This window comes from Ictidomys tridecemlineatus, chromosome 4, assembly GCF_052094955.1.
Source record: "Ictidomys tridecemlineatus isolate mIctTri1 chromosome 4, mIctTri1.hap1, whole genome shotgun sequence".
In the NCBI taxonomy this organism is placed as follows: domain Eukaryota; kingdom Metazoa; phylum Chordata; class Mammalia; order Rodentia; family Sciuridae; genus Ictidomys; species Ictidomys tridecemlineatus.
The window spans coordinates 4,789,563-4,815,659 of NC_135480.1; the positions used below are offsets into that span (position 1 = coordinate 4,789,563).

The 26,097-nt window shown below is 58.4% G+C and overlaps 1 protein-coding gene across 2 annotated transcripts in view; it reads right to left on the reverse strand.

Annotated features, from left to right (window-relative positions):
* Positions 1 to 788: 788 nt before the first annotated feature.
* Positions 789 to 26,097, reverse strand: part of Ighmbp2 (immunoglobulin mu DNA binding protein 2) — a 41,512-nt gene continuing 16,203 nt past the window's right edge. Inside the window, exons 3-15 of one of the 2 annotated variants that reach the window (XM_021731708.3) lie at positions 22,255 to 22,447; positions 22,046 to 22,143; positions 20,371 to 20,534; positions 18,142 to 18,342; positions 16,966 to 17,113; positions 9,436 to 9,610; positions 7,480 to 7,662; positions 7,119 to 7,237; positions 6,608 to 6,702; positions 5,834 to 5,957; positions 4,344 to 5,264; positions 2,274 to 2,446; positions 789 to 1,487 (exon numbers count right to left, since the gene is read on the reverse strand). In XM_021731708.3, the coding sequence (XP_021587383.2) occupies positions 1,290 to 1,487; positions 2,274 to 2,446; positions 4,344 to 5,264; positions 5,834 to 5,957; positions 6,608 to 6,702; positions 7,119 to 7,237; positions 7,480 to 7,662; positions 9,436 to 9,610; positions 16,966 to 17,113; positions 18,142 to 18,342; positions 20,371 to 20,534; positions 22,046 to 22,143; positions 22,255 to 22,447 (2,792 nt within the window). In that variant the 3' untranslated portion in view covers positions 789 to 1,289. Of the gene's footprint in view, positions 1,488 to 2,273; positions 2,447 to 2,594; positions 3,775 to 4,343; positions 5,265 to 5,833; positions 5,958 to 6,607; positions 6,703 to 7,118; positions 7,238 to 7,479; positions 7,663 to 9,435; positions 9,611 to 16,965; positions 17,114 to 18,141; positions 18,343 to 20,370; positions 20,535 to 22,045; positions 22,144 to 22,254; positions 22,448 to 26,097 lie in introns of those variants that run through there. The other variant, XM_078045435.1, reaches the window with a different exon arrangement.

Sequence of the window (26,097 nt, forward strand, 5' to 3'; positions counted from 1 at the left end):
TGCCAGCAAGGTCCCAGGAGGATGCTCCTGGTCACGGCACCCCAGCCAGCAGGGAGGGCATCGTACCCCTGTGCCCAGCAGCCCTGCACTGAGCCTCACCGTGGACACCTCCGGCCTCCGAAGGACCCTTTGCAAACACTTTTCCCTGTTTCAGGGACACGAGCAGCACCGTGAGCCATCGGTGTGTGACGCTCAGCACCACCGGCACGTCCCAGCCCTGGGTCTTTGCTCACTGAGGCTCTTACAAAGCACAAGGAGGTGCCGCACACAGTGGTGCACCCCTGTGGCCCCGGGAGGCCACCCTGTCCCAGAGCAGTCTGAAGAGGGCCGCAGCATGGCGAGGGGCAGAGCACCCGGGCTCACTCCCCAGTGGGCCACTCAGTCCCAGGGCTACTCTGGGAGCAAGCCAGGACAGCGTCTGGCCCGAGGGAGGCCAGGCTGGGCACTGGGCGGGGCAGGATGGAGAGGGCGGCCTGCACTGGCAGAAGCAGAGTGGCTGCAGCCAGGGGCCTGGCGGGAGGGCCCTGGGGACAGCACAGCAGCCCCCTGCAGGCCCTCGGAGGCCTCCTGAGGCCCGGAGGAAGGGTGGGCCCGGAGGCGGAGGAGGGAGGCAGCAGCTTGACAGAGCTCAACTCTCCAGTCAAGCCAGGGGCACCCTGACCTGCGGGGTGCACACCCGGCCCCGCTGCAGCCCCCGCCTGAGGTGCGGTTGGCTCCTCCCACCCCAGGACAGGGACATGGGAGCCAGAAAGAGAAGAGGCTCCTCTTAGACAGAGCAGGCATGCCAGGCCGGTGCACACGGTTTTATTTCATCTTTAAATAACTTACACACCTCGGAAACAAAAACCCGGGTCTTAATGACATCAATGAGATTCTGGCAAATAGAGTACATGGCAGAGAACAACGGAGCGCGCTCAGAGCAGGCCTGGAGCGGGCATCGGCCACACAGGTGGTCTGGGACGCTCCTCCGGGACCGTCAACTGGGAGAAGCCATTTCACCTAGTCCCCAAGCCCAGCGAGAGGAAGGGCAGGAGCAGGCCAGGAGCCTTCCTGACAGACAGGGGCCCCAAGGGACGAGGGTCGCTGCAGGCACAAGGAACAGAGCCAGGAGGAAGGCCCTGGCCAGCGGCTGACAGGACCCACCTCAGCAGCCTCCCCAGCTCTGCAGCTGACAGCTCGAGGTCCAAGCCACTCATCAGGGACATGCTGCTGTCCCAGCCCTGCCCCAGGTCACAGCCAGCCTGGGGACGCAGCGTGGGCCCGCGCAGGCTCTCCTGGGGCAGGTCGGGTCACGTGCCCCTCTCCTTCCTCCTGCTCGTCCTCTGGCTGCTGAGCTCGCCCAGCTTCCTGTCCAGCTTGCTCTGCAGCTGAGCCCTCTTGGCTGGATCCAGGGACCTGTCCTTGGTCCCGCTGCCTGCATAGAGGACGCCTTCGCGGCTGATTCTCTGCCGGGCGTGGGCACGAGCCTTCTCGCCACAGCCGTGAACCTGAGAGGGACATGAAAGTCAGGGTGGGACAGGAGCCTGCAGACCTGCTGTCCAAGGGCTTAGGGACCTTGGGAGCCCCATGTGAGGCCCTGGACAGTTTCCCTCCTCCCGGCAGGTCTGGCCTTCACACTGGAGGCTACAATCCACCTGGGGCTGGCAGCAGGCCCGTCAAAGTATGTGGACAGCAAATGGCACCCCTGCTTGACCACACGGTCCCCACGGCCACTTCCTGCTGCCTCCAGCCTCTCCAGGCCGCAGTCTTGCTGCCCAACTTCTCCAGGCCGGCCTGGCCTCTACTTCCCACCTCCACCCAGCCTCAGCCCACCCCAACACCCCGACTGGTGGGGGCCGCCCACTGCCTCCGTGGCTCCTAGAGTGCTGGGCACTGGCACTGACCCCTGTGCTGTTCTCGTTCCCAAGCCAGCACCAGGCCCAGCACCTCCCGAGGCCCCTGCCTGGCCTGGTGCCCACAGCCCCCACACCTGGTGGGGCTTCCTCACCCAGACGTGCTCAAGGAACAAATGCAAGTCACCAGGGCCACCATGGGCCCCACCACACATCCCATGTCCCCCTCCCCTGAAGCAGACTGTCCCATGGAGGAACCAAGTCCCCACCAGCATGGCCATGACTCAGCAGGACGGCCTCTGACCTGGCCCAGGTGTCCACGAGTCTGAGTCCAGGTCTGACTGTTGTAAAGAAAGCACCCCCAGGACAGTGGGGGCTGGGGGAGCAGGCATTTCCACTGGGTAGGTCCCCAGAGCTGCCCCCCACAAGAGGGCCACAGACCTCGGGCAGGTGGTGGCTGAGGCAGTAGCGGTGGCCACAAAGCTGGCAGAGCTGGCCGAGGGTCACGACGCTGGCCGAGCACTTGGCAAAGGCACAGGTTCTATCGGCCTTCATGGCAGCCGACAGCAGGGCGTCAAAGTCCTCCTCGGCAGGAGCCGCTGGGGCCGCACGTCCTGGGGACAGAGGGGACACTGAGGCAGGGGGGAAAGACAGGCAGAACAGCCTGCTGGGCACCCAGGCAGAGTGGCCGCGCCCATCCCACCCTGAGCACAGGCTCCTGCCTCCAGGTCTGGCACAGCGCCGACCGTGCTCAGCAGAACCCACTGGGTCCAGGCCACGGGCCCCGCGACTCCACTGGCCCTCGCTCCTCGCTGACCAGTGGCCTGAGCCCTCCTCCTGCTGAACACCCACAGCAGGGCTGGGAGCGGCGGCCAGTGCAGATGGAGTCCTCAGAGGGCCTCACCAGAAGACCCTGCCTCAGGGAGAGCAGCCCGGGCCAGCATGCAGGCCAACTCCAGGGGCAGCGGGGTGACCACACAGGGCACAGGTGGCAAGACCACGAGACCCTCGACACTCTAACAGGAAGAAACACTCTGAGGTTAAAGGAAGATGCTCACGAGTAGAAAGAGACGCCAAGTTACACGTGGGCATAGCCCCGAAAAACACGCGTGTGCCTGACACACCTCTACACTCGGGGACACTGAGTGCTGGCCCCGCAGGCTCTGGGCAACCAGGCAGGCCTGGCCTCCCTGTCCCTGTGCCCCACATTGTTCCCTACTGGCAGGTGGGTGCCCTGCAGTGACCAGGCTCCCAGGGTCAGGATGGTCAGCCTCAGAGGTGGGCAGCACAGGAGACCGTGACCTCAGTTAGAGCCTCACTTGCCAGTGGCTGGTCCTGGCAGCTGTGCACACCCCCAGATGCTGCCTGTGCATGCCCCCTCCTTGCCCACCTCCCCGAGAAAGGACTGCATCAAGGTTCGCTCTGCTGTGCTCCCACATGGCCCAGTGGCCACCCAATCAGGGGAGAGACGTGCTGACCTTGGCCAGTCCCAAGGAGCAGAAGCGACTTGGCTTGGAGAGGTCTGGGGAGCCCCGCTGACCTCAGGCCCCCCTCCCTGCCACGTCCCGCAGCACAGGTGTCCTTGGGAGACCAGGAGGGCAGGGCTGGGAGAGCCCATTCAGGCCCCAGTGGGGGTGACATGGCAGGGAGCAGTGGGTCACAGAGGACAGCCTGAGGGACCACGGAGCCACCCAAAGCCAAGGGCACAGCCTGTGCAGATGGCCAGTGCCACCTCTGTCACGGGGGTAGCCCAGGCCTGGCTCCGGCCTCCTCTGTGTCTGGCAAAGCGGGGGCTGAAGACACGCTCCGAGGGAGAGCGGCCAGTGTCCTAGAAAGCGGGCCGTTGAAGCGTGGGCACACGGGGCTCCCCCAGCGGGCAGCTGTCATGCTGTCCCAGGGCTGGTGCCTGTCCTCAGGGAGGGCCCTTGCTGAAAGGTCGAGCCTGCGGGGCAGGAGCACAGAGCCAGGTCCACATGAGCTGGACGTGCCACGGCCTCCGGCTCCGGCCCCAGGAGGCCGCTCCACACCCATATGCTGAACACAAGGGCCGCCAACGAGAAGACCTGTCACCACCCTGCTGACAGGGATGTGGCTGTGACACACGGCCCGAGGTGCCCACAAAACCCAGGCTGAGCCAGGCACGCCTGACCACCTAGGGGCCGGTCACCCAGTGGAAGCGGGGGCAGTGCAGGACGGACAGAGCGCAGGGCCATCCTGGGGCTTCAGCGGGGCCGTGCACACTCCACTAGGGTGAGTGCTGTGGGTGGGCCTGGCCCCCACGCCCCGGCCCGCAGCGGGGCAGCCCTTGCTGAGGTTCACAGTGAACCCAGGGGCGCCCTCTACTGGGCACTGCCGAGGCTCAGGGACAAGAAGGTGCCTGTGACAGTCACTGCCCCAGGGGAGCCAGACCGGGCTAAAGACGCTTCACCTGCAGAACTGCCCAGAGCCCTAACTCCCCCAGGGGGTCGGGGTGAGTGGGGACGTGGGCGCTGCACCCCGAGGACCACTCACCCTTCTTCTTCCTCTTGTCTGGAGCCTTCGGCAGCCCCACGCCCACGGCTGGTGGCCCCTTCCCAGCTGGTGGCCCCTCCCCGGCTGGTGGCGCCTCCCCGGCTGGTGGCCCCTTCCCGGCTGGTGGCCCCTCCCCGGCTGGTGGCGCCTTCCTGGCTGGTGGCACCTTCCCGGCTGGTGGCGCCTTCCTGGCTGGCTGCTCGTGGCCACTCTTCTCCAGGGGGGGACTCTCCAGGGACAGCGCCTTCAGATCCGGCTGAACCTGGCTGTGCGGCTGCCCGGGGGGCTGCTCTGTTTGGGAGGCGGGCTGGGGGGCTCTGCGGCCAGCCCCCGCCTTGCGCAGGGTGACTCGCCGCGCCCTGCCCTCCCCGGAGCTCTCATGCCGCAGGCCGAGCTCCTCGGCTATCTGGTGGACGCGCAGCCGGTCGTGAGAGCTCAGGGAGGCGGGGAACTCCAGCTGCGTCTCCTCGCTGCCCAGGAACTCCATGATCGCGGCCCTGAAGCGCTCCGTGGCCCCTGTGCCTCCTGCTGCCCCCGGGTCCTCACCGTTGAGGTGGGGCTGGGGACAGGCTTCAGGGCCCCCAGGCTTCGGGCCCCGCCTCCGGCGGCTGGCAGCTTGTGGGCCTCCCTCCTGCCGCCCACCTGGTGGGCGTCCAGGTGGCCTGGCTGAGGCGGGGCCCCGGGCCTTCGCAGCCTGGCTGTGGCTCTGGGAACCCTCGTGGGAATAGTTTTCGGGGACGATGTCGTCGAGGTACTCGAAGGCCGTGCGCACCTCCCCGTGCTCTGTGAAATGGTCCACCAAGGTCTTCAGAAAGGCGTGGTTGTGGACGGTCCGGGAATCGCAGACCACAGCCACGTGGCGCCGTGCGCGGGTGACGGCCACGTTGATCCGCCGGTCCTCGGCCAGGAAGCCCACTTCACCTGCGAAGGGCCAGCTCTGAGGGAGGATGGAAGGCCGCTCCCGCGGTCCAGTCGCAGTGTCACGGGCACCCCCCCTTCGCCTGCCCTCAGCTGGGGACGTCCACACTGCTCACCGGCTACGCTCCCCCACAGGCACCCCTCCCCCAGGCCTAGCCAGCCACCGCGTCCCCAGGCCACCTCCAATCTGCTCCCACCCCTCTGGGGAGGACGCTTCACCCAGCCGCTGGCCAACACTGTGCTGCCACCAACAAACCCAGCCACAGAAACCTGCCTTGAGGCGGTGACTAGCAGGCCACTGTGACCGCCAGCCCAGCCACCTACCCTCCACCGGCTCCCTGACCCCGCGCTGGGCCCCCTCTGCCTGTGACACACGCCCCGTTCTCCAGGCTGACAGGGCTCTTTGTGGAGAGCTCCGCTCAGAAGTCCCCTGCCCAGGCCTCTGCCCCCGGCCCCTTCCTGGCTGGTGGTTTGATCCTCCTGAGCTTCCTGAGGACAGAGGCTGCCCGGCCACGCCCTGGGACCTGACTCCTTCTGCACTGTCCCCACAGGACCCTGGCGAGGCCTCGCACCTTTCCTATTGGACCTGACGAGGGACAGCACCACCGCCTCCTTCTCGCGGCCCTGGAAGCCATCCACAGACCTGATCTCCAGCTCCGGGTGCCTGGGCGCGAGGCTCTGCCTGAGCAGGTCCACCTGCAACCAAGCAGGCCGCGGCCTCAGCACCCCAAGCCCAGCGGCCTCGGGACCCGCCCCTGCTCAGCCAGGGCTCCTGCTGCAGAACTACCCCCCAGGGAGCCCGCAGAAGCCCAGGAGGAGGTGCCCGCCTCCCCTGCCCGGGCATGGCGTGAACAGACGGGAGCCATCTGCTGGCACATGCCCTGCCACTGGATGCTGTCATTTTTCCTGGCTCATAACAGCCACCAGCCTCAGCGGTGTGGACACTGTGAGGGGGAAGGGGCATCTGCTTCCTGGGCACTGCCCCACATGGACAGCAGCTTCTACAGGGCGGGCACAATTTGGCCAGAGACTCGGCCACAGCTGGAGAGGCGGCAGAGGGACAGCTGTCCAGCCAGGGCCACTGTGGAAGGCAGCGTCCGCGGAGGCTGCTGGCCACCTGGAGGCCACCTGAGAGCCAGACGCACTCTGGGGACTCAGGAGGAGTGATATGTGGGGAGGGCAGAGTGAGGTGACACAGACAGGCAGCTCTTGCTGAAGTCCTCTGCCTGGCCTCTAATCACGCAAGTCCAGGACTAGCCAACTCACAGGCCACCACGTCACCCTTCTCTTTGGGCCTGTGAGTTGGCTGAGTCCCTAGGGACAGAGGGAGAGCCGGGCCCTCACACCTGGAGGTTGTAAGGCGTGATGACAGCAATGTCCCCTGCCTGGACGCCAGCATCCACCAGAGCCTGCACGTGGAGGGTGACGAGGCGGACTTCACCTGGAGGGAGGAGAGCGGCTCACAGAGGGGGACGAGCCTGGGCACCAGGCCTGCGTGACGCACTCCCCTGCCAGCTGTCCACAGGGCGCATCCTGGGGGCCAGCTCTGGCCACAGGCTCCAGGCCTAGCAACCGGAGTGCAGGACTCCGGCTAACCCGCCCTTCACGCCAGGGTGACGGCAGCCCATCAGCGCCTCGAGGAGCAAGGGCTGCCTGAGACTCACCTTCAGGGCGAGATGGGAAGACGTGCCGCCCATGGACGAGGAGCCATCCGCCTGCCCTTGGGAAGAGCAACACGCTGCCCCCCAGGCATGACCACTCCAAACCCCTGCAGCCCACGGGAGCCTGCTGTCGCCCATCAGCACCTCCAGGCGCTAGGCCATCTGAGTGACCAGCTGGCCCAGACGGCACGCTCACCTGGGTTCCCCCTCGACTGCTCGTCATCGTCCTCCAGCTCCAGCAGCCCACAGCCGGCAGTGTCCACAAGCAGCAGAGGGATGCCCGTCTCCTCCGTGGCCGCCACGCCTGGGAGGTCCCTGGCACACGGGGGACGAGAGCTGTGCTGGACTCCCACACCACAGCACTGGCCCTTCCCACCCGGAAACACAGGGGCTGACCCCTGGAGCCTGTGCTGGGCACCAAGAGCATGAGGCTGGGCAGACGCGGTCCAGCTCCTGGGCAAGGCCACAGTCCCTTCTAGAAAATCAGTCCCTGGCTGCCCTGAGCTACAATCCCCAGGACACGTTCCAGTGGGGGGAGCTTGAGGGGGGACACTCACCTCAGGAGGTGGCCGGCCACGGAGGGGTGGGCTTCGAGCTGCCCGCCGTACATGACCTCGGAGGCCCAGCGCATGATGGCCTGGTGCATGCGGTACTGCACGGTCAGCATCCGCACTGCGCTCGCCCCCTGCTCCTCGGCCAGGCGCTCCATCAGGCTGCGGGACAGCCCAGCCTGCGCGGCCCTGCACCAGGGGAGGAGGGAAGCAGGGCCCAAGGCACCGTGAAGCCATGTGAGCCACCCATCATCCCGTGACTCGTACCCAGGGGGACCTGGGGGTCGGCAGTCAGACCCCAGGATGTCCCCAGAACACGCCCCTCACAGGACCAGAGGAACTCTGTGGACAGGGAAGGACCCTGGGTCACCGGGCAAGAACCACAGGGCCAGGCTGCAGAGAGGCAGGAGGGCCAGAGTCACAGGTGCCATGTGACAGGGGCCGGAAGATGCCATACTGAAGACCGGGGGCCACACTGCGGCCCCCAGAGGAGAGAGCCTTGCCACACTCCAGTGTGAGCCAGGGAGGCTACCTGGGACACTGGACCTCCAGAATGGGAGACCACAAACCTAGGCCAGCAGTCACCACCAAGGTGTGCCCAGCTGTCACAGCAACAACAGGAAACCAGTGCAGACGCACCCCAACATCTAGGTGCGCCAGCAGCCGACCCCACAGGGCACCGCCTGTGAGCCAACCCCTCATCCTCACTGGACCTTCCGATCCCCACATCACACAAAGGAGAGGGAGACCGGAAAGCCAAGGCGGAGCCTGCCCAGCCAGCTGGCCGAGAGCCAGATCCCACCTGGCCACCCGGCTCCGAGCCTATCCTCTGCCCCCCACGTCGACTGGCAGAACCACTGGGCAAGTGCCCAGTCCCTGGGGGTGACTTGAGAGCCGCCCTGTGGGAATGCAGAGGGCCTCTGCGTCCTTAACCACTGCTCCCCAAGGGACTGTCACCAGGAAGTGAGCCTAGGTGAGCTCTGGCCCTGCAAACGCCGCAGGGCCCCTCCAGAGCCCCCCAGGTCTCCACTCCCACGGAGGCAGTTCCAGCCTGTCCATCTGAAAGCTCCCTGGAGGACAGAGCCCCTCTCAGGACGCCTGGAGACCCCTGCAGAACACTGAGCCTCCTCGCCCAGCTTCACCGACGCCCACTTCCGCATCCCCCTGCGCCCCCATCCCACGTGAGGCTCCTGGAGGGGACGACGTCAGTCAGTCCCCGTTTCTCTGAGGCTCCTGGCCGGGGTCCCAGCCCATCAGCAGGCCCCAGAGGTCCGACCCCTCCTGGCACAGCGTCTGGCCTCCAGCTCCAGGCTGGTCGTGACTGCCCCAGAGAAGCACCAGGTCCAGACAGCAGCCCAGACCAGCCGCAGATGGGGACCTCGGCCCTCTGGGGGACTAGCTCCTGGGCGGCCTCGCTGGACGTGGCCTGCCTCCTGGAGCCGGCCACTCAGGGCCGCCTCCACGGCCGACTCTAGGGAGACCCAGCGAGCCGCGGAGGCCCCGTGCAGCATTCGGATGGGCAGCTGCAGTTGGGGCTGCCCGACACCCTGGGGACCGTAGTCTAGGAGGAGTGGGCAGGGAGGCCCACGGAGGCCAGGGTGAAGAGGGGACGAGGAGGATGGACAGACGGCACCTCCTTCACCAGCAGGGCCTGTGTGGGGTCCCGGCACCTGCACCCCTCTACAGGGAGAGGCAGGGTCCCCAGGGCCTCTGCGTTCTCTGTCCAGGGCACCTACCAAGTGGCCTGCTACCCCACCAGGCCACACTCGATGAGCACCAGGGACATGCAGGCCCTGAGCATCATGCCGCGGCCATCAGGCTGGGGCACCCCTTCCCTGCCAAGGAGCACAGTCCAGCGGGTCAGCTGTAGAAGGCAGCGAAGGCATGGCACGGGACACGGGAGAGGAGGTGTGGCCCTGCACAGACGTCCTGCTGGGCCTGGGCCCCGGGGAGCGGCCTTACTTGTGAGAGACTACCGTGGGCGGCAGCTGCCTGTGGTCTCCGGCCAGGACGCACTTCCTGGCCTTCAGCAGGGGGATCCAGCAGCTGGCCTCGAGGGCCTGGGCACACTCGTCCACGACCACGACGTCAAAGTAGCTCTCGGGCAGCAGCCTCAGGGGGCCGTCGGCAGAAGCTCCTGGTGGGGACAGAGACCTCCGGTCTACAGGGTGTGGTAGCGGCTGATCTGGTCCAGCCACAGCCGCCACAGATGCCCAGCAGCACCTCGCCGGCCAGCCTGGCACAGCACTGTGTGCAGCAAGCTGGCCCAGGAACACCAGCCGGGGGGACTCGGGATCCCGGTCCCAGCCACCTGGTACTGACACAGCAGCAAGTGTGAGCTCTGAGCACCGGCCATTCCAGCCTCCGGTCGCTGACACTACCCGCCCTGGACCGTCTCAAGCCACAGAATGCCCCCGTCTCCGCAGGCCCTGGCTGCAGCGTCTGACAGGAGGCCTTTTTCCTTAGCCACACAGAGGAACTCGTGACCGGCGCCTCAACACAAGGCCGCTGCACAGCTGCTCCTTCCAGGGGCCAGGAGCAGCACGGTGGGAAGGGTCCAGGCTGTGAGCAGGAGGCCCCACGGCAGCCCTGGCACTCAACAGCAGACCCCTTCCCCGAGCCACACCCAGGCCTCATCCAACTGTTACCAGAACAGGTGACAAGTGTGGAAAGTCCCGGCAGGAGGTGGTGGTCCATGCTGGCCCTGCTCCTCCCAGCCTGAGTGCACCACGCTAAAGACACGTGGGTGAGCTTAACACCAAGAAACTTCCTGCACGGACCTTCCAGAGATGGGCGGGACACCCGACCGCACAGGACAGAGCTCCGCTGGCCTCTGGACCACTAAGGATGTGTGCAAATCACGGCTGTGACTCACAGTGCCAAGAGGAACCAGAACTCGTTCATTCTTTCTTTCCTTTCCCCTCCCTCCCTTCTTTCTTCCTTCCTCCCTCTCTCTCTCTCCCTCTCTCTCTCTCTCTCCCTCTCCCTCTCTCTCTCTCTGGTGCTGGGGATGGAACCCAGGGCCTCAAACATGCTAGGCAAGTGCTGACCACTGGGCCTAATGCCCGCCTAAAACCAGACACCTTGATGGACACAGCTCCAGGACCCCATCCCAGTTCCCCTCCCAGCCAGGAGAGGCCTGAAAGGCCACACGGCCACCAGTGGCCTGTCTGACCTCTAGCAAGCGTAAAGCCAGAGGTGTCTGTGCAAACGGCAGGGCCGCGGCCTCTGTGGACTCTACTCCACTCTGCAGAAAGAGCGCTGGAGGATGGTCAGGACCGGCTCTGCCAGACCCCTGGAAATGCACCCATCCTCTCGCAATCCAGGGAGCAAATATTCATTCAAGGAAAATGGCTGCATCTCAGCAAAGTAGCCCTGTGCAGTTAACCACCCTCTCCACGCCCTGACCCTTGAGACAGCAGCCTGGCAGCCACTCCTGCAAATCCCCTTCCCAGAGGCTGGCCATCCAGCCAGCCCAGCAGACCCCACTCCAAGAACACCCTGATCCGACCCAACCCCCCAGACCAATGGCTTCTCCCACTGTGTCATCCCACGAGCAGATAGTGGGTGAATGTCCTGAGGCAGGGGACCCCAGCAGGAGAAAACAATGGCCTGCAATGGCCAAAGAGCTGGGCCCGTGCCCAGCCATGACCTGGAGACCCAGGCTCTGCCCCGGGTTCCCCTTGAGGTTCAGCACAGCAGGAAGGAAGACTAGGAGCCGCACCCAGCCTGGTTCAGAGAGGAGGCTGTTCCAGGAGGCCGGAGGAATCTCTGATCACTAGCTGGCCACCAAGAGACTTTAGTGGCCACAAAGGACCACAAACGCGGGCTGTAGGTAGTTCAGAGGTGACTCACCCGACCCCAACGTCAGAGCTGCCTCCCTGCTGTGCCTCCAACACTGTTTCCAACAAGAACGCGCCAGACAAGAGGGTCAAGAAGAGGACCAGGCGTGGGGAAAGGCAGCCAGAGGCCAGCGGGCGGGGCGGGGGTCTTACTAGACGAGAACTCTGAACACCAGCTCTTTTAAATACGTTCAAGGAAAAAAGGAACCAAATACAAAGAAGTATGAGACTCTATTTTACTAAACAGAGTAAAAGCGAAGAGACAAAAATGATTAAAAAAGAGAAGAACCAAGTAGACCCCTCAGCCGAAACGCGCACGCGCAGTTCCCCAAGACCTCAGCAGTGACCGCGCAGGACAGGAGGCGAGGCCACTCAGCCCGAGGAGCACAAAGGGGCTCAGGCAAGTGACAGAGCCACATACGTGTAACACTGGAGAAAGGTGCCGGAAAAATATTTGAAAAAAAATAATGGCTGAAAATTCTCCAAAATTTATAAAAACATGAATCCACACGTCCAAGGGGCTCCACAAATTCCATACAGTTTTCTCAAAGACACCCACACCTCGACCAAACTGTCCACGTCATAACCAAACCGCCAGAAAAACAAAGACCAAGACTCTTGGAAGAAGAAAGAGGCACCCGTCCCTCACAGGTGTCCTCAGTGATGTTAGCAGCAGGACGAGCGACGGGACCCAGTGGGGAAAGGAGCCTGTCCACCAGACACGGATGGAGAAAATAAGACGTGGCCATGCAAAGAAGAGCTGGAATGACCCGTGACTAGCGGTCCCACCCTTCTAGGAACACTAGAGGCCGTCAAGTTGAAATGAAAGAACATAAACCACGTAAAGAAGAGCACCAACGGGGCGACCACAGAGATGGTGTAAAAGTGAGTGTGAGTCAGTGTGCACTTACCTTCATAAGTTAAAGTAATAACTTACTTTCCTGCAACCTGATCTGAAAAGACCTCTGGGTAAAGCAACGACCACGACGCCTGCGACAGCCTGGCCTCTGCTCCTCAGAGCGCCCATCACCTGACAGACGTGACCAAGAGACTCCCAGGCAGCCCAGGACCCTGGTTCCTACCGTCACACCTTGCACGACCCTTCCCCTTGGGTGCAGTGGACCTGGCACTTGCTGATAACCAACAGAACATGGCAACAGTGATGAGCTGCCCCGTCCCCAACGCCAGACAAGATTCGCGCCTTCCTGCTAGGAGACTGTCCTTACGTTCTTCTGAAGGAGCGCCATGAAGTGAAGTCCACTAGTCAGGTTTTTGTCACTGTAATCAAAATGCCCAACAAAAACAACGCAGAGGAGGAAAAGTTCATTTTGGCTCACAGATTCAGAGGGTTAGTCCAAGGGCCAACTCAATGCTCTGGGCCCACGGTGAGCAGACATCATGGTGGAAGAGCAAGGTGGAGAAGTGCTGCCCCATCATGGTGGCCAGGAAGCAGAGGGCGAGCAAGGGAAGGGGCCACAGGAAAGAGGAAACTCCTGGGCACACCTCCAGTGACCACCTCCTCTGGCCCACCTGCCTATCGTCGCCGGTCAGTCCAGTCAAACCAGGATGGCCTGGTGAGGTCACGGCTCTCGTGACCTCATCATTCATCCCCAGATATTCTTGCAATAACACAGAAGGTCTGGGGGCCACCTCATATCTAAACCCTAAGCGCAGTGTCTAGCCAGCAATCAGCAAGAAACTCAGTGCCACCGCCCACAAGGAACTGAAGGCCGCCTACGAGCACCTGAGCTCAGAAGCAGACCTTCCCAGGAAGCCTCGGGCGGCGTGCAGCCTGCAGACCCTGAGTGGGGCTGACCAGCTGTGCCTGGACACGGGGCCCACTGGGGGCTGCTCTAGGTTGCTGCATTTGTGGTGATGTTGTCAGCAACAATGAAGACTTCAGACACACAGCCGTCCTGAACCCCCAAATGGCAGGCTGACCGCATCCTCCACTCCACCACGAGGTGCCAGGCACTGTCCCACAGCTACTCCAGGGAGCAAGAGGACCAAGGCTCGTATTAGACCCAGGTGGAGTAACAGGAAGGGCACGCGCGCGCTCTCTTCTCTCTCTCTCTCTCTCTCTCTCTCTCTCTCACACACACACACACACACACACACACACTCACACACAAAAAAAGAAAACCCGAAATAACACTTCAAGACCTTGGACAAAGGAGGTGGGTGACCCGAGGCTGCCTCCCTCAGCCATCCTCAACACCAAAACAAGTGAGCCCTAGAAATCTCCTGCACAACACTGTGCTGACAGCTACGTATGCCGTACTATGCTCTATGAAGTCAGAGCTCAAGACAGGAGTTCTCACCACAACTTTAAAACAGCAACAAAAACACCTACAGCAAAAGAAGCTACCCAAAATGAGAACCTGGCACCCACCCATAATCCCAGGAGGCCAAGAAAGGAGGATCACAGATTCAAGGCTGTTCTCAGCAGCTCAGTGAGATCTTATCTCAAAAAGTTGAAAGGGCTGAGATGTGGCTCCGTGGTTGAGCAGCCCTGGGTTCAATCCCCAGTAGCAAAAAATAAATGAATGAATAATAAAACACGAAAGAAAGAACACAAAAATACGAAAAAAAAAAAAAAAGAATCAGTGAGCTACAGAGAGGTCTCAAGCAAGGAAACTAGAATCTCCCAAACACACGGGGGACAGGGCCAGAATAAGGGGACTGACGACAGATGGCCAGATACACAAAGAAGATGCACTGAAGCACATCAAAATCACCTCACTTGAAACCAGGGACGAGGACAAAAATCTTTAAAGTAGACAAAAAATGACATTATGTACAAAGGAGCAAAGAAGAGGAGGATGCAGGATTTGTCTTCAGAATCCCCCATGCAGATGACGGTACACAGCTTTAGAACACCGGGAGAAAATGTGTCAAGCTAGAATTCACACCTAGCAAGGATCTCACTCAAAAAGCAGGCCGATCAAGGTACTGCCAGACACAGCGAAGTCCAAAGAGTAGCAGGCGCAGTGGCCCACACCTGTCACCCCAGCACAGTGGGAGGCTGAGGCAGGAGGATCGCAAGCTCAAAGCCAGCCTCAGCAATGGCAAGGTGCTAAGCAACTCAGTGAGCCCCTGTCTCTAAATAAAAATAAAATAGGGCTGGGGATGTGGCTCAGTGGTCACGTGCCCCAAGTTCAATCCCCAGTACCCCCCCCCAAAAAACCTCAGAGTCCACTGAACGAAGACACACACTACTAAGAAACAAAAGGGAAGGAGAGCACGAGAAATCCGGGTCTAAACCGAGGAATGCAGAGCCCCAGGCGGTAACCGTGTGGGGAAATGTAGAAGATACGGTTCTTATGGTCTGAACCTCTTTAAAGGAAACACCCCTAGAGCAGTACCCAGTATCACAGGTTTGTGACACGCATGTAACAGGACAGGAAGAGCACTCGCACCGGGAGGAGCGCTGTCAGTCCCCACCACAAGGGTCTCAGGCTCCATGGCGACAGGGGGACGCCCCGGGGTTGGAGCAGCACTGCGGCCCGCAGCCCCAGCAACACGGAGCCCCAGCTCGCTCGCCCTCCAAGACAGGAGCAGAGGCTGGGAACCGCCCCTCGACTCAAAAGCAACCAGAGGAGGGAAAGGATTCAGGGCCAAATGGGACACATAGAAAACAGAGAGCAGAACAAGAGGCTTCAGCTCCTGGACCAGATGCAAGTGCTCTGAACACCGCGGGGCAGAAGGACCGAACAGGACAGAAGAGAAAACCCAACGCGTGCCTGCCACGAACACCAGCGGCCCCACGAACTAAGAGACTGCAAAGACACCTGGAAAACTCCACTGTTTAAAACCCACATGGCAAAAAGAAACCAAGATTTCAGGAGGGAAAAAAAGAAATCAAAAACCAAATCAGCATCTGGAAAGGAATGGAAATGAAAACACAAAACTTCAGAACTTGTGGGAAGCCACAAAGACAGCAGCTAAGCGCTTATGTCAGAAAGAAAGGCCTCAGACCAACGAGCCACCCCCACCTAAGACGCTCGAGGAGAAGAGCAAACTGAGCCCAAGTCACCAGAAAGGAACAAACAGGGAAGGTCGGGGCACAACCCACAGAACAGAAAGGGAAATGGGGAACCGGAGCTGGCTAGCGGGCGGGGGCGAGGGCATGAAACCACGGCCTGCAGGTCACCGTCACCGTGTCCTGCAGAGGGTCTTCAAGGAACAGAGAAGTCGCACCCGCCAAAGAGCCCCAGGGCCAGAGGCCACCAGCCCTCAGGAGGGGGCGCTGCAATGCCACATAGGCACTCAGCACACGCAGTGCCACACACTCAGTGCCACGTGGGCACATCAGCACACGCAGCGCCACACACCCAGTGCCACGTGGGCACACTCAGCACACGCAGCGCCACACACCCAGTGCCACGTGGGCACACTCAGCACACGCAGTGCCACACACTCAGTGCCACGTGGGCACACTCAGCACACGCAGTGCCACACACTCAGTGCCACGTGGGCACATCAGCACATGCAGCGCCACACACCCAGTGCCACGTGGGCACACTCAGCACACGCAGTGCCACACACTCAGTGCCACGTGGGCACACTCAGCACACGCAGTGCCACACACCCAGTGCCACGTGGGCACACTCAGCACACGCAGTGCCACACACCCAGTGCCACGTGGGCACACTCAGCACACGCAGCACCACACACTCAGTGTCACGTGGGCACATCAGCACACGCAGCGCCACACACTCAGTGCCACGTGGGCACACTCAGCACACGCAGTGCCACACACTCAGTGCCACGTGGGCACACTCAGCACACGCAGTGCCACACACTCAGTGCCACGTGGGCACACTCAGCACACGCAGTGCCACACACTCAGTGCCACGTGGGCACACTCAGCACACGCAGCGCCACACACCCAGTGCCACGTGGGCACACTCAGCACACGCAGTGCCACACACTCAGTGCCACACACTCAGTGCCACGTGGGCACACTCAGCACACGCAGTGCCACACACCCAGTGCCACGTGGGCACACTCAGCACACGCAGCACCACACACTCAGTGTCACGTGGGCACATCAGCACACGCAGCGCCACACACTCAGTGCCACGTGGGCACACTCAGCACACGCAGTGCCACACACTCAGTGCCACGTGGGCACACTCAGCACACGCAGTGCCACACACTCAGTGCCACGTGGGCACACTCAGCACATGCAGTGCCACACACCCAGTGCCACGTGGGCACACTCAGCACACGCAGCACCACACACTCAGTGTCACGTGGGCACATCAGCACATGCAGCGCCACACACCCAGTGCCACGTGGGCACACTCAGCACACGCAGCGCCACACACTCAGCACCACACCCCTAGTGCCACGCGGGCACACTCAGCATCACACACTCAGCACACTCAGTGCCACGCAGGCACACTCAGCACACTCAGTGCCACACACTCAGTGCCACGTGGGCACACTCAACACACTCAGCACCACACACCCAGTGCCGCGCAGGCACATCAGCACACGCAGCACCACACACTCAGCACACTCAGTGCCATGCAGGCACACTCAGTGCCACGTGGGCACACTCAACACACTCAGCACCACACACCCAGCGCCACGTGGGCACATTTAGCCCCACCAGCCGACCCCGTTCAGGCCGGGGCCGCACCTGTGTTGGTGGCCAGGACCACACTGGCCTGCGTGAGGCTCTCCACCATGGCGGCCTCTTCCCGCTGCTTCAGCTCCTTCCTTAGCAGCTTGATTTCATTCCAAAAATTACCCCTCTCTCTCTTGTCCTGGGTCTTTCTGTTTTTTACCTGCAAATGGAAGCAAAGAGCGCCATGACTTGCCCGCTTCGCGCTCCCTGCGCTCCAAGCGCCGTCCCCACCTGCTCCAGCACAGCGAGCTCCTCAAGAGGCAGGGAAGGGCGAGGCCTCTCTGAGGGGCCACGACACTTGGCCTCACACCCCACTGCACAGGGAGGAGAGGGACGCCCATGTCCTGGGGAGACGCAGTGGGGATGGGACGGCCACCTGCAGAGGCCAGCTGTTGCTGCCGGGGCATCACCCACGTTTCTCAAGAGATCCAAGATCCACGTGTTTCAGCCCATAATCACCCAACCACTCCCACGTTCGGCTGCTCTGCTTATCTGGAATCTGCAGCGGGAGGAGGTACTCCACCGCCTGATTCACTAAGCAGCCAGGTACAAGGACACCACATCGTCCACACCAGACAGTGTGAGAATCATCAAGCACGTCCCACACCACCTTATCCAGCCTCCATCCACCAGCAGCCAGAGCTGTCCATCTGCACCAGGGCCGCCTCGCCTGGGCTGTGGGGCAGGACGGACAGCCTCCCAGCCCCTCCCTGCGGCCATCACTGCTGGGCACAGAGGGCGCTAAGGAGACGGCTGCTGGGGGCAGCAAACGCGGCCAGGGCAGAAACTAGACCAGAAGGCAGAGGCCTGGGGCCCTGCCACCCCAAGGGGACCTGCACCCCGGGTGCTCCCGCTCCTGGCACGGGCTACCAGAGAAGGTGGTGTGGATGAGGACTCAGGAGGCTCACTGCTTTCCTCTTTCTCCTCGGCTGCTTCCCGCCGGTGCCAACACTCTCTGCCAGGCAATGGGAGCAGGGGGGCACCTAGGAAACGCTGCTTCCTGATGGGTTCCTCGCCCCGGGCAACACCTGGAGCAGGGCACCCTGTAAATGCCGAGTGCAGCTCACTGTCAAAGATGAGCATGACAGGAGAGGGCAGCCCACTTTTTAATGATTCAACGGCGGATGGAGGCGAGAGACCAGGAGGAACAGACTGCAGACCGAGCCAAACGGGGACACTAGGACGCACCAGGATCCGGTCGATGTCCTTCCTGATGTCTGCGACGATCTGGGTGCTATCGCTCCGCGCCAACACCGCATCCAGAGAGTGCTGCTGAATGGACTCCAGCAGGCGGGCAGGGTGCCCCAGGCGCAGGATCCGCTGCTTCCAGCGGGCCAGACGCTCCACCAGATTGTCCACCGCGATGTTCGAGGGGGCACAGCACAGAACCTGGGCGACGCAGTGGAATCAGGGCTGGGCGACCTTTTCTGAGTCTGTGCTACAAGACAGGAAGGCTTCGGCCACAGAGGAAGGAGCAGAGCGTGCGACAGCCAACCTGCAGCCCCTGGGCCACAGAGGACGGAGCCCTCAGCACCGCACCCGGCACGTCTGCCGCCTGGACCCAGGCCCCCGAAACCTGTCAGTCTTCAAAGCACCAAAACGTCACGTGAGTTGCAACTGCAGAAGAAGGCCCTAAGATTCAAGTGTGCACTGGAAGACCAGCCACCAAATCCCACCAAGTCATTTTTACATCTGACCAACATAGGGTGCAGTGGAATTTCCACTCCACTGCAGGAACACAAGGCGGCCAGCAGAGGGAGACCCACAGCCCCCACCCGTCCCCCAATCCCCACGGATGTGCAGGGCACACCCAGCCTCGCTGCTCAATGAGCACAAGGAGCCTGCCAGGCGTGGTGGCGCACACTTACGACCCCAGCTACACCGAAGGCTGAGGCAGCATGATCATGTCTGAGGACGGCTTCAGCAATTCAGTGAGACCCTATCTCAATATAAAGAATTAATTAAAAGGGCTGCCGATGTGGCTCAGTGGCAGAATGACCCTGGATTCAATCCTCAGTGTTGCACACACAAAAAAAGACACTCAATGATAAGCCACCAAAGCCGCTACTTGTTAAGTAAGTACCTTTTCTTGCCAGTTTTTAAACAGCTATGAAGACACCCATCCACAGGGAGGAAACCTTGGACACTGATTTAACTAAGTGGCAACAACCCTTGCAGCTCTGAAAGGCAGCAGCTCCGGTAGGCACGGTGGTGCACACTTGTTATCCCAGCTACTCAGGAGGCAGAGGCAAGAGGATTGCAACTTTGAGGCCAGCCTCAGCAACTGAGCAAGACTGTGTCAAAATTTAAAAAGGGCTGGGGATGTGGCTGGTGTTGAGTCACTTGCCCTGTATGTGCAAGGCCTAGGTTCTGCCCCCGGCACTGCAAACAGCATAAGGTAGCAGCTCTGCCAGTCAGTGCTGGCTTTGCTTCTCACCGGCGTGATGGCAGGTAACCCTGTCTGGGTTTCCTTGCCTACAACCTGGGCTGCTAACAGTCCCCAGCAAGCAGGGTAGAAGACACCTAGAAGGCCGTGGGTTGGAAGCAGCACCAGCACAGGCCGACCTACCAATGCCAACCACTGCCACGCCAGCTCTTGCCCGGACCATGCTGCCACGTGCCAGGAGGGACTGTCTAACACACCTCCTGTGTCCTCGGGTCAGGATGACTCAGTGCATGTGAAGACGAAAGACCCTTTCTGGACCACAGCAAAGGCAAGGGAGCGAGGGCGTGCACCCTGGACAGCCCGCAGTCCATGCATCGCATATGCATCCTGTCCACTACCCAGGCACAGGGTCAAGGGCCTGGCAGCCACACACCCCAGCATGGGCCTGAACACAGCTGGAGCCAAGGAGCTTGGGCAGGGATACCCACAGGTGGCTTCTGCAGTGGGAAGGGCTCCGGGAGCCTGAGCCACACTGTCCACACAGGGGCTCCTGGGCACTCCCCTGACCCGAGGGGCTGTCAGACAGCAGAAGGGCCCTGCCAGCCCGCTGTGTGTGTGTGGTCTTGGGGACTGAACCCAGGGTCACTCTACCTGAGCTACACTGGACTCAGCCCCTTTTTTTAAAAAAAAAAAACTTTGATTTGTTTATTTATTTATTTTACATGATGCTGAGGATCAAACCCAGTGCCTCACGCATGCCAGGCCAGCGCTCTACCGCTGAGCCCCAGCCCCAGCCCCTCAGCCCTTTTACTTTGAGACGGGGTCTCACTAAGTTGCCCACGGTGGCCTTGGACTTGCCATCCTCCTGCCTCAGCCTCCTGTCTCTGGGATTACAGGTGAGGGCCAGGACACCAGCTCCAACCCTGACTCCTAAAGGTCCAGTGGGGTTCCTGACCAACCCTACCAGAACTGTGGCTGGGATCCCGCCAAGCGCCCACTGAGCACGGTGGGACCCGCAGACAGTGCCCCACCTTCAGGCCCTGCTTCACAGCCTGCAGGATGATCTCGACCAAGGTCGTGGTTTTCCCAGTGCCCGGCGGTCCGTGGATGATGGCGAGCTCTTTCTGGGACAGCGCAAACAAGACGGCTTCCTTCTGGGAGGGGTCCAGGGCGGCATTGAAGAGCACCAGGGGGCCTGCGGGGCAGCAGCTGTCAGGCCCGGCCCTGCCGCCCGCCTGCCAACCTCCTCACAGGGAGCACACGGGTAGCACGCTGGACTCGGCTGTCTACGGAGGACTTCCAGAACGGGCCACGGCTATTCAGTTACATGCTGCTGGTGGCTGCCACAGCAGAGGCAAGGCATGGCCCCCATGGGAAAGGTCCCCGACCCACCATCTGGGATAACAGGCAAGAAAGAAAGGTTTTTGGAGACGCGCCAATTTCCATCATCTCACCCCTTTTAGTTAAATGACAAAAAAAGAAAAAAAGAAATGCTAACGAATTCCAGAGTGGTGTCTCTACTCTAGATTGGAAAACTAACAAGCTTCTTATGCTCTGTGCCCGCTGTGCCCACCTGTGCCAAGTGCTGCCCCGTGCCTGTGGCAAAGCCCCTGACTGAATCACAAGCACACTGAGCCTGCTGGCCAGGGGCACTGGGCCACTCAAGAGAACAAAATGATTTGTGAACAGTGCAGGGGGGTCACGGGCAATGAACCCACCACCAAATCTGAAGTCCCCTGCACAGTCCACTACCCCACACCAATCCCCTTTCCCTGGACAACAGCCATGATCAGGACATGCCACAATCCTCACAGAGTAAATAAGCCATGAGGGTGGCCATGCCTGCCATCCCAGAGGCTAAGGCAGGAGGATCGCAGATTCAAGGCCAGCCTGGGCAACTTAGCAAGGCCTGGGCTACTCAGCGAGACCCTGTCTCAAAAACTCTAAAGGGCGGGGGATGTGGCTCAGTGGTTAAGTGCCTCTGGGTGCAATCCACAGTACTGCAAAAAAAAAACAAACTATGGTAAACAAATTTCTGGTTCAGTTTCCAGCCCACAGTGCCCTGGCCAAATATCTGACAGAAATAAAGTACCACTGAAATACGAGTACCTTTAGAATTTCCAAAAAAAAATGTGGAGAGAAAACGAGCATCATAAAGCCGTGCCATGAGGAGCGCGGACTGAAGCAGCCGGGGTCTGGGCTGTCAGTCTGCTCTGCTGTGGTGCTGGCTGAAACCTCGGGCCGCGCCACCCCACCCACGTAGGTTTTTATTTCGAGATGGTCTTGCTAAGTTGCCCAGGCTGGCCTGGAACTAGGGAGCCTCCTGCCCGAGCCTCCAGAGCCCCTGGAGTCACAGCATGTGCCACCGCACTCGGAGCCCTGTTTCCAAGCTACTCAACAATGGAGTAGTTAGCGGGTACAATGACAGGCGGGGCTGGCGCGTGGCTCAGCAGAGGAGCGCGTGCCAAGCAGGCGCAGGGCCCTGGGCTGCTGGTGACCAGGCACTGGACCTGACCAAAGCCGCCGCTTCACAATCGACAGAAGCCCCCGTCTTCAGCAGTGCTGACGCACGAGCAGCCGTGCCTTCAGAGTAAAGCCCTCTGACAGTGGGCTTCCGGGACGTGCTCCTAACTGCACCCTCACACTCAGGCCCACGGTCAGACCTGCTCGACAGCTTCGGCAACAATAAAAGAAAAAAGTCCTCACCTATGTCACCGGCAGGGCTGGGGGCGGATCCGTGGAAGATCAGCTCTATGAGCGGGGACGCCGGCCCTGAGTGGAACTTCTTCAGAGCCACCAGAGCCCTGTGGGGGAGAGGGCAGCGAGAGCTGGGGGAAGCCGGCAGCTCAGGCCAGCCTCTCACACGGGGCCAGGCCAGGGCCGCAGCCCGGGAGCCCACCTGCCTCCACACTCACGCCTTCAGCCGCTTGTACGTGACGTCATTGGCGAGCTTCAGCAGCCTGTAGGAACTCTCTCGATCCAAGTCCAACTGGAGGTCCTGGGACTCGTCAAAGGCCACCGTGACAGACTTCTGGGTGATACGGGTCAGGATCCCAGAGGCCAGCTGACCACCTTCGTGGGCAGCACCATACAGACCCACAATGTCACCTGTGAAACCCAAGCCACATCGCATCAGAACTGGAAAAAGTGAGGTACTGTTTTTTTTTTAATTTTTAATATTTATTTTTTAGTCTTCGGCGGACACAACATCTTTGTTGGTATGTGGTGCTGAGGATCGAACCCGGGCCGCACGCATGCCAGGCGAGCGCGCTACCGCTTGAGCCACATCCCCAGCCCCGAGGTACTGTTTTGTGTGATAAATTCCAGGACGTTTCAAATGTGACGCCGTCGTGACTTTCTCCTCCTGCCTTTGTCCCTGTGCTAGAGTCTCTGCCTCCCCCTGCCGCACCCCTGGTTGCCGAAGTCTGGCTTGGCACAAATCAGGAGCCACTTGTCAAAAAGAAACTAACTTTATTTTTAGAACTACAAACGCCAAACAAAACAGCTCCAGGGAAAAACCCTCAGAGCCCAACTGCCACCACCGGCTTCCACAAGCCTCTCTCCCCAACACCAGCCTTTTCCTCCCACAATCCTCCTCCTCTTGAGGCCGATTGGCTGGGTTGCGTGGGCAGAGCCAAAGAAGTCACCCAATGAGCAGCCCCGTGGAGGAGCCAATCAGCTAGATGTTGCTGGGGCAGCTGTGAGCCAATCATCAGCTGGCAGTCTGAAGGGCAGGGAAACAGCCCAATGAACATCACCGCAGAGGAGCCAATTAGCTAGATGTTGCTGGGGCAGTCTGAAGCTTGCTGGCAGCTGGAAGTTTGCTGGGGCCCCTTTGGCTGTGGCTCTCAACATCTCCCCCTCTCTGTTTAAACAACAAGCATGTGGCTTATGGACCGTGCCTGCCTTAGGTTGTCCAATACATATGGTCCTTACCCGTCTTCGGATGAGCTGACCTCAGGGCGTCAGCCTCCTGTCTTAGGTTGGTACCATTGTAATTGGATCTTACCCGTCATTGACTACCGGTCCAGTACAGCCACACCTGTGGAGAGGTCTCAGCGGGGGGGGGGGGGGGGGTGAGGTTCTTTGCCTCACCTCTGTTGACCCCCAAATTTTAGCTGAATGATCATGACAAGCAGAAGGGAGGAAGATATACCAAGTCAATTGACGGCTCCTTTTGGGAAAATTGTACCACCGATGATATCATCAGCAAAAATATCCCAACACTACACAAGTCGCTGCACCAACAGATAGTTCACAATGCATACAAGTGACACATAGTTCTGTAAGCAGTTCAGTGTAAGTTCTGTAAGCAGTTCAGTGATGGCTATTGCAGAAACTGTAGATTAGTTTTATCTTTGTCTTCACCGGCACAGGGATGAAGATAGGAATTCTGGCAATAATGACTAAAGAAAAAATTAGGTAACATTCCAGAAGACACTAAAAGAAAACAATTTTCTTAACAATTTATATTATCTTCATCGGCACTGGGATGAAGATAGAAATTCTGGCAATAATGGCTAAAGAAAAAATTAGGTAACATTCCAGAAGGCACTAAAAGAAAACAATTTTCTTAACAATTTATATTATCTTCATCGGCACTGGGATGAAGATAGAAATTCTGGCAATAATGGCTAAAGAAAAAATTAGGTAACATTCCAGAAGGCACTAAAAGAAAACAATTTTCTTAACAATTTACATTATAGTGAAGAGAATTATTAAATATAATGAAAACGAAAGGTGAGAGTAAACAAACAGAACCTCCTTTTTTGTTTACATATTAAAACAATTCTTAACAGTTATTTACCCAATTTAAATTAAACCATTTAAATCACGTGAATAAAAAAAAAAAATATTTGGATCCATCTTTTCATGAGCGCTCATCATATATGATATATAGAAATATGTACATTGGACATACGTACATTCAAACATATAACACAAAACACAAGTGTGCACACATAATATAATACATACAACACATAACACAATAGTAAAGGCCTTATAACTTTTTACAGGTAAAATCTCTATTGCAATGTTTAAAAACTCTATAGTCAAAAAAAAAAAAAAAATAGAACTGATCAGCAAAACATTAACCTAGGTCTGTATGAGCTCAAAAAAAATAAAATAGAACTTCATGATATGGGAAAGGGCAATAATAAAATAGATATTGAAAAAAGCATCCTGGTTCTGTCGCAGATGTAAGGATAGCCAAATTGGAGTTTTGGATATCAGCTATTATGGATTTGAGCTAAATCATCTTCTTTTTGGTCTGTAGAAATCGCTTTAGTTAATCTCTCTGGAATCCAAATCGGCTGCTGTTCTCTCTGTGGAAACACAAAAACAGACCCCCGACTCCAGACAATCACTGGGTCAGGATTTTAGTTAATCTCTCCGGAATCCAAATCAGCTGCTGTTCTCCCTGTGGAAACACACAAACAGGCCCCCGACTCCAGACAATCACTGGGTCAGAACCTTGGTTAATCTCTCTGAAATCCAAATCGGCTGCTGTTCTGGGTCAGAACCTTGGTTAATCTCTCTGGAATCCAAATCGGCTGCTGTTCTTCCTGTGGAAACACACAAACAGACCCCCGATTCCAGACAATTACTGGGTCAGGACCTTTCCATTGTCCTGTTAGAATATCTTTCCAAAGTACCTTGGGCTTATGTACATTTTTTGGACACATATGCCTTTCTGCAGCACTAAGTCCTGATGAGTCCAAATTTAAAAAGTTTAGAGTAAAAAGCGTTATTTTAAGTTTATCTTTGGGGAATATATACCCCTTCCCAATTCCATCTTTTTGCTTTAATAAGTACATTTTAATAGTTTGATGAGCTCTTTCAACTATGCCTTGACCCTGTGGATTGTATGGGATTCCTGTTATATGAGTAATGCCAAATGATGAGCAAAATTGTTTAAAAGAAGTAGACGTATAACCAGGGGCATTATCTGTTTTTAACTGTTTTGGAATGCCCACAGTGGCAAAATTTTGTAAGCAATGAGCTATAACATCTTTAGTTTTTTCGCCGGCATGAAGGGAGCCCATCAAAAATCCAGAAGAAGTATCAACTGTAACATGCAAATATTTTAATTTTCCAAATTCTGGCAAGTGTGTGACGTCCATTTGCCAAATATGGTTAGGCATCAATCCTCTAGGATTGACTCCAAGATTAACTTGTGGTAAAAAGGTCACACAATTTTGACATTGTTTTATTATTTGTCTAGCTTGTTCCTTAGTTATTTTAAAACGCTTTTGTAAAGTATTAGCATTGACATGGAATCTTTCATGAAAATTTATAGCTTCTTCTAGTACAGAGAAAATATGTATGTCACGTGTAGTTTTATCTGCTAAATCATTGCCTAAACTAAGGGCTCCAGGCAATCCTGTATGTGCCCTGATATGTCCTATAAAGAATGGATCTTTTCTGTCCCAGATTAAACTTTGTATAGTGGAAAACAAAGAGAAAACAGTAGAAGAAGGGGAAATTCTACCAGCATCTTCAAGGGATACTATAGCATTAACTATATACTGGCTATCAGAAAATAAATTAAATACAGAATCTTTAAACATCACAAAAGTTTGTAATACTGCATTAAGCTCTACCTTTTGAGCTGATTGTTTGGGTACTAAAAATGTAAAAGTTTGATCAGGTGTAACTATTGCTGCTGTACCATTATTTGACCCATCAGTGAATATATTTGGAGCATTCATGATAGGTGTTTTTCTTGTCATTTTTGGAAAAATTACAGGATGCAA